This window comes from Calypte anna, chromosome 1 (assembly GCF_003957555.1).
Source record: "Calypte anna isolate BGI_N300 chromosome 1, bCalAnn1_v1.p, whole genome shotgun sequence".
Classification (NCBI taxonomy): Eukaryota; Metazoa; Chordata; class Aves; order Apodiformes; family Trochilidae; genus Calypte; species Calypte anna.
The window spans coordinates 116,125,305-116,139,003 of record NC_044244.1 but is presented as its reverse complement, the minus strand read 5'-3'; the positions used below and the strand labels follow the sequence as shown (position 1 = coordinate 116,139,003).

The 13,699-nt window shown below is 36.1% G+C and overlaps 1 protein-coding gene across 4 annotated transcripts in view; it reads right to left on the bottom strand.

Annotated features, from left to right (window-relative positions):
- Positions 1-13,699, bottom strand: part of DMD (dystrophin) — a 950,620-nt gene that overhangs the window by 824,697 nt on the left and 112,224 nt on the right. For all 4 annotated transcript variants that reach the window (XM_030448312.1, XM_030448319.1, XM_030448327.1 and 1 more), the window contains exon 2: positions 8,631-8,692. In XM_030448312.1, coding sequence (XP_030304172.1) covers positions 8,631-8,692 — 62 coding nt within the window. The remainder of the gene's footprint in view (positions 1-8,630; positions 8,693-13,699) is intronic.

Below are 13,699 nucleotides of genomic sequence, written 5' to 3'. Positions count from 1 at the left end.
CATTATAAAAATGCATAGATATTAGTCTAGCTTCCTAATTTTACTAATCCTTTAATTAACTTTAAATTACAGGTCTTGGATACTACATTGTCTTAGATTGAAATGCAGTCTAAAATCTAAAATGCAGTATTCACTCAGACATTTCTAATGGCAAGTGTTTTGTCACGCAGATCCTCATTGCTTAAGATCCCACATTTGTACATTTTTTGGAAGTTACTTGTAATGGGAAACATTTTAAGCTACAAAATTTGATTTGGAAAAGGAACATAACCTTTGCATGTGCAAAAAAAAAAGACACTAGAATGTGACACAACCTTGGGTGAATGGACTGCAGCACTGACAGCTCTAATGCTCCCTAAAGACTGGTGGGGATTTCACCATGGAGAGATCCTGTGCACATGGGCAAGGTGGCTGTGCTGCCAGGCCTGGAGCTCCCATGGGAACCTTACTCCCCATGGGGGACAAGGAGATCAAGAGATGAGTGTAAAATGCTGGTGGAAGCAGAATCCACTGTCCCCAGTGAAAAGCTGCTCCCGAATTGCAGTCAGGGTAGAATTTGCCTACTAAGCCAAAGCAGAGGAAACATCATTGCTTGTTTAGTCAAGGGAGTCACACTTGCAAGAAAAAGGCCTTCCAAGACACACAAACAGTAACTACAACTCCACCAAAAGATGTGCAGATACTCTGCAGAAGTTTCACTCTTCATTGAAGTGAAAAAGAATCTGCTGTCTAGGAGCTGTCTAGTTTAATCGGAATCATTTAGACAGTTTTTGGGAAGAAACCCACAATGGGCAAAGTTGTGAGGCCTCCTGGCAATGGGAGAATGTTGTGGAGGAAAAGCAATAGAGAATCCCAACCTTTAATGCACACAAAATAAAACCTTCCGTGTTTGAACATCAACTTTCAAACAAAGAAAAACAAAACCAAAAAAACAACCAACCAAAAAACCCACAACACAACAACAAAAAAACCTAAACAACTCAAAAAACCCCCAAAAGCTATACCAAACAATATAGAGACATTCCCATTAGGTTTTTGTTAACCTCAAACATCAATCGTTGTGTCTTTGAGGCATAACCAAGTACATTTTTGTCCTTTCTAGGTTTTCAGTGAAAGAATTTCTTTCTGTACTGGAAGTTTTCAAGCCATCAGCTTACACTGATGTTAGCAAGACCAGAGAAAGTAGAGGAGCCTGACCTCTTCAACAGTACTTTGGTTTTGTCACGCTGCACTGAGACACCTCTCAGCTTATGATGGTCCTTAAGTTGTACAGCAATTGCAAAGAGATTAATCCACGAGAGCATCAAGGCCTCTGCACTGGGCGGAGTTAAATACTGATAAATAGAAATTTTACAAGGGAGAGATTCTCTAAACAATTAGCCAGCACTAAGATGACAAATTATTTTGAAAGCAAATATGGAAAGTCGTCCAGTTTATAAATTTGAAAACTTGAACACAGAGTTGTTATGTACAAAATTTAAAGCATGAAGACTATTGTGCTTCTAAACTGTGCCTATTTCTGTTCATGGTAACTATCTCAGTCAAAACAAAATTCTTTAAAAGTATATTCATACACAGTGCAAGTTTAGAATAAAATTCTGAGGAAAATAGATGGCAATATCGCCATTAGTATTACTTAAGAAAGTACAGTAAAAATAATTTTAAAGGTATTTTTCATTACAAAGGATATTTATTTGAAAGATAAGAAATATTCACAGAGAATGTATCCTACTTTGCAGAATAGCAGAAAAAAAATGATAATGTGGAGACTTAATAGGTAATTTACTATACATCAATGTAAGTAATTCTGAGCATGTGTTTTGCCTGACGCTTATGTATTCTGGAGATAACAAAGAAAGAAAATCACTTAACATTTTACAATGCAAATGTGTTTTCTGTACCAGGTTTAAACCATTTGGCTTAAAATAAAAATAAAAATAAAAATAAAAAAAAAAAAAAAAAAAAAAAAAAAAAAAAAAAAAAAGATTAAAAGCTTTTGCTTTAATAATACAGAATAGACATGATGGGCCTTTGGTGTGCTCTTGCATGACCTATTATGGAAAGGTTATTGGTATAAGAAAGCCTGCTTGGTATTTTAAAACAGTATCTATCCCAAGAGTAGTGTTGATCACACAGAGCTGGAAAGCAAACTTAAGCACTATTAATCTTCAATGAGACCTCTGGTTGTTTGCCACACTGTAGCAGAGAAAATCATTTGGCACACACATAAACTGCTCTTTCTTATCACTTTCACTATTGCACTTAAAAAGTTTGGTAACAGACACAGAACAGATTAATTTGGTATATAGAATAGATGAATAATAGCCATGATGTCTCACCAATATCAAATAATACCAGCAACATTTTTTAAAATATATCACAAATTATACTATTCTAAATCTGTGTGATATTATTAAAGGGGTTTTTTTTCAGAAAAAGAAATAAATTATGAGGCTGCTCCAAAGGTATTATCAATGTTTGGTTTATGAATTGAGATGAAATTAAAATTTTCCTGTTAAATATGCAGCCTGGATGGGATAAGGGTTTTATCACAGACACAGTTTCAAAATTTTACTGCCAACTGATCCTTTTTTTTTTGTCCTGGAGGCAACATTCTTATAGGTGTTAACCAATCCTCCTTGACATTTACCTCCAAACTATTCTGACTTAGATGAGTAATGTACAACTTTGGTAAAATTCAGCATGACTCTACTGACCCACATATGGAAATAGATGTAGGCACAAAACCAGAAGCTTTTGAAGCAAGTTGCAGTGTGACTGCAGTGTCAGCAACAAAACTGCAATACATGCTGCTTAGTGACCTAGTGGATCCAGCACTGGCTGTCCGTGGGTGTTGGCTGCTCAGTTCTACTGCTTCTAAAGGCTTAGAGCAGGATCAGCATTCAACCCATATTTATTTACTTTGATCAAAATTACTCTTTCTAGGATAATTTCTAAGTAACTCTTTTTTCCTCATGAAAGAATTAGCATGTCTAGTTTCTCTTTGGTAAAAAAAAAAAAAAAAAAAAAAAAATATTTCAAATACCTTCTACCTCTCTTCATTCTACCTTAATACAAAACAGATGGTGTGTCACATGATATAGGAAGGTCTCAGTCTTATTTCTTTGCTGAAAACAGTGATGAAGACTGGATGAATTACACAGCATGAGAATACCTCTACATCGCTGTGTCAGGTTCAACATGCTGTAAAAATACAGGGCTAGATGCAGATGCTTTTGACTAGGAATGGCTGCAGGCTAATTCGTGGCAACATGGACTTCAGCAAACTTTTATTTACTCTGTTGCTCCAACAAGCTTCTGTGTAGGCACTAAATTCTGAGCGTAATGGCTAAAGCACCATGGCTATATGAATAACCTTTTCTGAACTTTATAACGACATTAAATCTGTCCTGCAAAGCCAGTGCTGATGTACTCTCTAGAACTCAATTCTAAAATTGAAATCCTACAATACCAGCATGACCTACTGATTACTTTTATTATTTGAAACAGCTAGGGATCTTTTCTAGTTTTCTCATACACATGTATATGAAACTACTGCTTTTAAAAAATACAACCCAGCAGCAGATATCAGGGAGGCTTCAGCACACTGATCTGAACCTCCAAGTATAGGGCTTAATTTTAATTTTCCTACTAGTCACTCACAGATCTACTGTCTTCATTTGGCGTATAAGCTACTAGTTAGATACCAGTCAGATAACAGTTTGAAGAGACCTAGTACTGCACATTTTAAACTGTGTTTTTGTGATTCTTTGACAATCCCCCTCCCTCTGGCTCCATTTCTTGACTATTAATTGTAGTCCACAAATATGGAAAAGAAATGGCACATCTGATGGAGTTTGATGTACATTAGTTACAATGCTTAATGCTGCAATTTTTCTTAGCTTAAATTCTATAATAAAAGTATTAATTTCTAAATGATCTTGGGTTTCCCTATAGCTAAGTAAGGAAATACTTGGTATCTTTAAATTTATTTTCATATTTTGCCTTCTTCAATAAAAACAGGAGGAAATGCAAAGCCTGAGGTAGAGAAACCATAAAACACTCCCTCCTAGCCCCCTAAAAATTTACCATTCACTGTTTTCTAACTCTTGATCCTACTGGAGGAAGATTAATAATTTCAGTGTTTACACAAAGAAATATATTGTGATATATAATGTCTTCTCAGACTTCTTAGACTATGGAATTTTCTAACGTTTTTTCAGAGAAAATGTGGATGACATAATAAAGCCTCTGAATTTAAAAGAAATTTTATGAACATCTGTTTTTTGATATTGCAAGTTAAAACGTTGAAAATTCATTCACAAATTACCATTCTTTCATGAAACCCATTTACAGGTTAAGGTTTTGACCTCAAGCTAGCCATAGGATCTAATCTAAAATTCAAGCTGCCAAAACTTCCAATTAGCTGCTTCTCTTCTCTGTACTTGCAACAGATAATTTTTTCCTAACATTAAAATTGTCAGTATTTTGCGACACTCTCTTGATAATGAGGGAAAGGGAAACTGCCTGTATTTCTTTAGTTATAGGAGCCTCTTTGGTAATGGTTTCTTTTTCGAAGTCTGTTATGCAGCAGCCAATTAAAAATGTTTAACCAGCGATGCAACATAAGCTCATTTAAAATGGGGCATAGGCATTGTTAATATAATTATTATGGCTGTTTCAAAGTTCCAGCAGAGCACTGATACCCACCAGGTTTCATGATATAGTTGGATTGTCCCCAAACACAGTTAAGAATCTGTTTCTTATTTATAAATAAAGGTTTCAGAAGATTTTGATTTTAAAAGTTGAAATTTGAGCAAAAGCTATCATGCCCAGGACTAGATATATCTCTTGTGAGAGCTCCAATTATTGTTCTATTAATGAAAACTAGGTTACAAAAGGTACCTTTGCTACCACTACATGCACTCTGAAGAACTTCATTATTTTATAAATAAACTTCTGAGGACAATGAAAAGCTCTTTTGAAACGAAATAATTACAAGTAATATAAGCCCTGTCCTCAGCGCTGCTTTGAGTTTCAACCTATTGTATGCTATTTAGGTGGTAAACCAACAAAGTATCACTGAAGAAAGTCATACACAATTACTATGATTAGAAGGGGCAAAACTGGTCTGGAAGGCCTTCTGGAAAACGTCTCTGATTTCTCCTATACTTTAAATTTACTAATTGTTTTATCTCATTGACATTAAAAGCCAACTTTTGTCCTATCTTATTGAAATAATGTTGTGTTGGTAATAGATAAGCCACAAACACTAATCTTTAAACCACAGATTTTCTGCATAAAATCCATTTTTGGCTGGTAAAAAGAGCATTAGTACAAGAGAAAAAGGAAAGAGGAGAGGAGAGGAAGAGAAAACCTGTTCTTTAAAGAAGCTGTAAGAGAGATTTGAAAAAATATTTTCCCTGCTTTCCCATTTAGAGCAACCCCTTCGACCTGTAAAAGTAATTTAGAGACATGGCCTCACCCATAGCAATTGTAATTTTGGTGACAGTTCTGCTAGCTTTTCCTAGATATCCTTTCACGGACATTTTGGTAGCACTCCAGAGGTTTCTAGGGTCTGCACACCACAGATAGAAAACTGGCAAGATGGTACAGTGGAGAGTTCTTCATGGATTTCATGTTAGGGATGTAACTCCTTAGCTAAGAGATAGCAGAGTTAATTGCTGAACTCAGGGCATATGAGTCAAAATGGACAGAACAACTACTGTTTTCTTTCCAAGCCTGTGATTCAAACAATAGAATTCTTTTTCATCCCTAAATAAAAATTATATGTGGGTTCTTACTGATGCTACTGACACATACATTAGAAAATCAATTTTCAACAATTTACTTCTGACACTGTTGTTTATTTTTACGCTACTAGTCACATGAAATCATTTTGCAAATGTCAGTATTTTCAAAGTTAACCATGAGAGTAAGTGTACTGATTCACAGGCACTCTCCACACAGAACTTTGAGGAAAAGGATACAGCTCTCTGGAGCACAATGCACTACAGACCCAACACAAACAAACAAATAGCATTAAGAACTAAAGCTTTCCTTTGGACTCCATAAGTAGGGCGTTGGGTTTTTTGCTGTGGTGGAGGGGTGGCAATTGTATAATCGTAACAATGTTAGAAAATCCTAAATATTTTACTGTTCATTAACAACATGGATTTCATTATTCACAAAAAAAGATAAAGGAGTGATGTAATCTATTTATCTTAATTCTGACCTCATAGTCAAATCTGCTGAAGACAGCACCTCTAGAACAACATAGGAGTGAATTAAAACCAATTCTACAAAGGAAATAATTTATTTAACACTTTTACAATGGTAACGATGATGAAAAATCACTAAGCAGGAGCATCCCGTTATCTAAAATCAATTCCACAGCTAGAAACAGAGATGGATTTGAACCACTGAAGGAGTGGAGAAGGAGGAAAATAAACTGCAGATTTTACACGGAGATTCACTTTCAGGTTTTGAAGACCACGTCTCCCAAAACACACTGGTCTTTAGAAGAGGAAGAACCACATTCCGAGGACAGTACACAGGTATCAAACTATGACTGCTCATGTTGCAGAAGAATGCAAGCAGGGCCTCTTATATTTCTGTCCTGAAAACTCAGCATGAATAAAGTTTGCATGGTACATGACTATACTGAGCAGCAAACCGCATTTTCTGCATTTGTACCTCACAGGCAGCCAGCAAATAGTAATAAGCTTATGGGACACGTGACTTTTCCACTTCAGCCCAACTATTCTGTTGTTATGAATAACAGCTTTGTAGGACAAGAGTAATTTTTCCCCAGATTTAAAGATCAAGAGGTTTTCTGTAGATTGATTGCTGAAATAAAAAGACTGCCCAAAACACAGGTGATGTATGAGGCAAAGAAAAACTTGAACCACAGTGCCATAAATTTGCTTTTTCTTTTTTTTTTTTTTTAAATAGTCCCATGTTGCTCACCCATTTTGTTTGTGATTCGCTGTACTTCCCAGAGCTTTCCTTGGCTTTATTATTGCCAGCCCTTTTATCCCCATCTGTATGCAGACTACTACTGTCCTAAATATAATACTTCACACTTGTCTTATATCTCATTGATTAAACTGAGACCATTTGTTCAAGATTGTCTAGTCCTCCAAACTGCTTGGAATCTCTGCTGTAAAGATGCTGCACACAAATGTGTGCTGTCTAAATCATTTGAATCACTATAAGAGTAAATGCGTCAGGCCATGGTGAAGTCCTCTGGGACTCTCTGCTTGACTGAGTCACCAGTTGTAGTGGCACAAAGCAATCAGACGCCTCTGATTACCGAGACGTGGGTGTGAGCCGGTATCAAATCCACCTGTGCCCAATCAGGGCAGGCCCCCTATTGAGCATGTGCAAGACCAGGGGGCCAATAAAAGGTGAAACTCACAGCCACAGACTAGCTCACTCTCAAGCACTGTATTACCTTTATTGTGCCACTAGCGCTCATCACCTCCAAGGTGAGGCTCTCTGTGGAGTCTCAAACCCGGGGCTTTCGGCAGTGCAGTACTGGGTCTTAACCAGCTGCGCCACGAGAGCCTCACCTTGGAGGCCATGAGCGCTAGAGGCACAATAAAGGTAATACAGTGCTTGAGAGTGAGCTAGTCTGTGGCTGTGAGTTTCACCTTTTATTGGCCCCCTGGTCTTGCACATGCTCAATAGGGGGCCTGCCCTGATTGGGCACAGGTGGATTTGATACCGGCTCACACCCACGTCTCGGTAATCAGAGGCGTCTGATTGCTTTGTGCCACTACAATTGGTGACCAAATTTTTTCAACATTATGATATTCAAATTTATTTTTTTTTTCAAATGAAGAGAATTAGATGGGACATGATCAAATACAGACTAAACAGAAGCTACTATTTCACAGGTACTATTTCATTGTTGTCTATTGCTAATTATTCCCTAGCAGATAAAATGACAAATTATGGTATTGATTTAGTTTATTATTAGCAAACACAGATCAAAAACTATCTTCCAGGAATTAAAATATGTTTAACCATATTAATAGTTGAAACACATTTTTTCTTGTGTATGGAAAATAAAGCTATTATATACTGCCCGAGGGAGCTCCCTTAAATTAGTTATTTGCTCTTTTTTTCCAGTACATTTGAGATTTTTTCCATTCTCCAAGAGTTTACAAAGATAACTACTTCAAAACGTATTATAACTGACTTTCATAATTTACTGACTGGATCACACTTCTTATCTTTGACCTCGCCAATTCATCTGTTTTTTGTTAAATTTGTGATTGAAATTAGAAACAAGAAAAGACAAGCCAAATAGAAAAAAATGTTGTGCATATCAGGAACATAAAGGAGTCCAACAAACAGTAATACATCACTAGTTTGATAAAAGGCAATATAGATCAAGGCATAGAACATTCTGAGAAGAGGATGACTTCTTACATTTCAGTCTCTAATGAAATCAAGAGACTAAAACGTGGACATTTTTTCTAATAAATCTGTCAACTGCATTCAGCAATACTTGAAACTTCAAGATGTTACCTTGAAAATTAAGCCTCAGTGGAGAAATATCAGGGGTTGTAAAAATACACACAGCATATATTGGCTTATAAATAAATAAAATATTTAAATACCTTAGCAAACTGTGCATTTATCCATTTTGTGAATGTTTTCTTTTGAACATCTTCCCGTTCATCTGCCAGGGAAAAGCAAAGCACTTCATTAGAAATATGAAACAAGAAATAAATAGTACAGTATTACTAATTAAAGATCTGGTTTTGGATTGCTGTAAAGCTGCTAGTAATAATTCAAATATATTTAGGGCACCTATTTGGATGCATTCTTTTCTAGTCAATGACAATAATGTATTCTGAAAGCCCACAGGTTCCCTTCCTGGTAATGGCCTAGATCCCTAGCTCATCTCACCCATTATGTGGTGTCCTTTTTCCTGGAAGGAAACATGTTGCAGTAGGAACGGAAATGATCCAATAAAACTTTAGATTTCATGTAAGTATAAAAAACATGTTACCCAATGGCTTTAGCAACAGGAAAATCTGCTAAAATCCTTTTAGAAACAAATTTATATGCACATCCTCAAATTCCTTGCAGATGTGGAATCTTCTGGATCACAATGACAATTCTGAATTGGCAGCCCCTACTATACTTTATGCCTTTTCTGCTTTGCAGCTATTTATCTGTTTGCATTCATTACCTCCATTACCTCCAGTGGAAGAAGAAAAAAAACCCCACACCACACATTTACATTTTTTCAGCAATACATGAAATTGTTTCTCAGTTCTTTAACATAAAAAACATTGTAGAGGGAGATGATTATCTTAGGCTTTGATTTCTGCACCTAAGTACAGTCTTGATGCACAATGGACCTTGACACACAAAGGTACAATTCTGATGTATTTTATGTAGGTGGGAAAAGAAAGGTGCCTTCAAAGTAGAACCTAATAAGCAATTGATTGGAAGTAACTCTTAGGCATCATCTCTTGCAATAATACAGAAGGGCAGACCTCTTTGCATGACAAAGTCAAACCAAACTAAAATGAAAGGGCATAAGGAAAAAAGCTGCAGAATGCTTAACTAAAATAATGCTCACTCAATGATGTCTTTTGATTTGCAGTAAAACTCTCTGCACCTCTTAAATAAAAAGGGGTTTTAAATTTCCATCTGAAATGTTCAGCAATTAATAATGTTAATAGATTCATCTGAACTTGAAAGGCAAGTATGGATGAGCTATATGAGAAATGCACACCATTAATGATGCACTTGCTTTCTCTCCCTCCACCCTTCCACCAGGGAGACATGGTAAATCTTTTTTGATACAAATATATTCTTTGTTCTCAAAATCTCACCTAAATAGATAACTTTGAAACTGACTTTAACAAGAATATTTTCAATTCTCAGGAATACAATATACACATGAAAAAATAATACTTGAGTTTGCTATACTACTGTTTCTTAAAAAAAAAATCCGCATGCAGCAAGAAGACAGGCTAATTGCTTTCAGATGATCATCAATGAGAAAATTTGCAGTGCCACAGTATTACTGAAAACATGCCATAGAAGTCAGGCATTATATGAATTCTGCCACTAGTATATGAATATTTGCTACAGTAAACTTTAAAGAGTCCTACTGCCATCTATGCCAAATAGTGCTGCTTGCTTCCTCCCTTGGCTGAAAGTAATAGTTGAATAGTTAGATTCATCAAAAAGCAACAGCAGGTGCATGCTTTTAATAGTAATTGTTGCTAAAGTTGTTAAACATTTTTCCCTACAAACATAATTTCCCTCTTTTTTTTTATTAGTTGGGTTTTTTTTTCACCTATGTGCAACACAAGAGAGATGGGAGATGGAAGATGCATTTTGTTTCTAGAAGATAGATATTGATATTGATGTTGGATTACAAACTTATTCACATACTTTATATAAAATATTACATAAAAATAACTTCTGATAAAAATGCCACATGAAACCTTAAAATGGGGTAGGACATTGTGTGGGATTTAGCACAGAAAAAGAAACAACCAAAAGCCTTTTCCACAGCCTTCAAATTTTCTCTTTTCCACTCCAGGCAAGTGATACAGAATATTCAGTAACAGTGCATGTCTTTTTTGCTTTTTCCACACAGATACATGCCAGAGACACAACTGCTAGTCACCAATTAATCCATGTCCATCAGCCAAATAAAAACCGGGGTCTCCCAAGGGAATTATACCCACAATTTAAACATTTGAAATATATTCAAAGTTCAGGTAATGCTCTGCTATATTTGCTAACACACATCTATCCACCACTGCTGTTGTATTTATCCTGAGGTAACTTCAAGCACTTTTATCTCTAGATGCTTGCTCTGTCAAGTTTATACCACAACAATTTTTTAGTGGTAGCCTCCTACCCTAAAAAGAACAAATCTTTTGGTAGTGCACAGCATGATATTGCTACAGTAATCACGGTATTTAAAAAAAAAAAAAAAAAAATGTTCTCCCAACCCACATTTAAGGATTGAATGCTAGATGTAGAAGCTGAGTGACATTTGCCAGGTGCTGTAGAAGGATGCCAAGAACATTCAGCTGACACTTTCATAATGCTGTGTTTATAACAGATCCTTCAGAAGCAAGCTGATGAATGCCCTTTCAGGTATTTCTACTGTGAGGCAATACCAACAATCAAATGGCCAGGCAGGTAATTCTTTTAGCTATTCAAGTGTGATACAATATGTTTAATTCTTTTCTTTCAAGATGGTAGAATAGCATACTGTCTCTCTTCAGGTTAAATCTAAACATGAAACACTGCGTGGATCCTGAATTCCTTTATTACAATAATAATGTAATCACTTCCCACAGCAAAAATACACATTTCCCAAAATGCCAGACATTGAGTGTAACAGCCTTAACCTTCTTTCTGTAGGTTAACAACTTGGAAAACGAACACACTGAGGTCTAGAGAAAGCCTTCCAGAGGAAAAAAAGAATATATATATATATATATACACTGAGCTGGGAGATATATCTAATTTTCATGCATTACAGTGAGCCTTTAGTACCACTGTGCAGACCTTGTTGTTTCGAGTAGAAACATTCACAAATGGATCTTAAAGTTCTTGTATATTTCTGGTAGGATGAGCACCCAGATTTGCAACTTTGAATGCAAACCTCTTGAGTTAGCTAACTGCATGTTTGACTTTAAAAGTATTATTCCAGGCTAAATTATGGCCAGGAAAGGAAGTGCTATATTAACCGAGCTAATCATCTGACAAAGGACAGTTCTAAGATTTAATCAGATTTAATAGAGACAAGTGGTACACTGAAGAATGCTTAGAAACATGTAATCAGGATTCAACAGAACAAAAATGCTATTATTAATGGCAAGTGGTTACCAGAGAACTTTCCTAGATACTTAATGATTCCATATTTGCAACCTACTACTGAAAAGAAACTCTCATCTATTTTCCACATAAAAGCCAGAACTGCTGTCATACCTTAGTAAACTACATTTATTTCTACCCCCTAAAACATCATCACACATTTTAAAATAAAAAATGGCAACAGTAAAAAATTTCTTATAAAATATCCAGTATAGTCTCTCTTTCCCTCAGAAAACATGGAATGGGGGAAGGAAGCTTCTCTGATGCATCCTTCCATATTTTTCCAGAGGACCTTCAGCCTCTCTTACTCAACACACCTGAGTAATGCTTTCACCTAAATAATTGAACTTAAATAATGCTTTCACAAACTCACAGATTAGTTGAGGTTGGAAGGTCACCTGGTACAACCCATGGTCACCCAGAGTTGGGTTGCCCAGGGCCACATTGAATCCTTGAGGTTTTAAGCATCTCCAAGAATGGACACTCCACACTTTCTTCTTCTATGGACTGTAACATCAAAACTGTGTCCTTCCTACCAACTGCAATTTGCCTTCCACAACTGTGGTGGTGATTTCCATTGCAAGTGGCTCAGGGAATTCTTCCCAGGTGCAAGTACAGCCCGTTTTTGAAAATGAGAAGACATTCAACAAAAGTGCGCTGACAGTTCAGGGACACAGGAAATAAGCCCTATGCTCAGATTATAAACTTTACTTTTTATCCAACCAACCAACCACTGTCTTTAAGGTGCCAATAAAGACATAAAACATATTTGAATCACTGAAAAGACAGGAGCTGATAGGAGGCCTGGTTGCATGATAAAAGATTTTATGCAGCTTCAGCAAGCAGTTCCATCACAGTTTGAAACATAAACTGGAAAAAAAAGACTTGTTTTATTGTTACACAGTGTTGCTTTGAGTTGGCTTAAAAATAATTGAATTGCTATGTTTTGTCTACTAGGAACTATTAGGAAGACAGAAGAATAAAAGGAAAATAGAAAACAGGAAAAGAAAAAAAAATTCTTCTATACTGGATGGAAACAATGTTGTGAAGGCAGATGTCAATTCCTTAATTCATGGCAACTGCAGGTTCAACTAAACACTGCACTATAGAGAATAAAACCATCAAAGCTGCTATTTGATTTTCTAGCAGCCAAACAATGCAGATTTAGTAAAGTCCAGGATTTCCTTCAGTGAGTACTGGCAATGGAAGGAGCACTAGGAACAAAAGAGGCCAGAGATGGTCACATTACTGATACTGTGGCTCCATCGACTCACTATTCTTAGAGATTTTCAGCACATTGTTACAATAGTCTGCCAGTAACTACCACTGCTGAGAAATGTTCCCTTCCCATTCTTGTTTATCTGAGAGGGGAAGAAGAAATCAATTCAATACAACGACTGAATGATTTGTGAGCGGACTAGCTTTGATTTTCAGTCATTGAGGTCATCCAAGACATTCACAAGATGACAGGAAATGCAATAGAAAGCTTTGACAGACAGCCAATGACTTTAAGCCTATTGCTTATGTAAGGCAATATGCAACACACAATTCTTTGTCCATCTTCTATAAATATACTGATGAGCAGTGTGTTGATTTTATCTAAACACTGTTAGAACTGCTTACTCCCTGTACTACCCCTTGAGACTTTCATGTGGAACCTGAGTCAGAATCAGGCCATCAGAGGCTTCCCAAAACACTGATGAACCTATTCAAATGCTCAGTAGGAATGGAAGACTTCAGCATTCAGAAAAAACAAATTTAATGTAAAAAAAAAAAAAAAAAAAAAGGAAAAAAAAAAAGAAAAAGAAAAAAAAAGTACAACGCAACT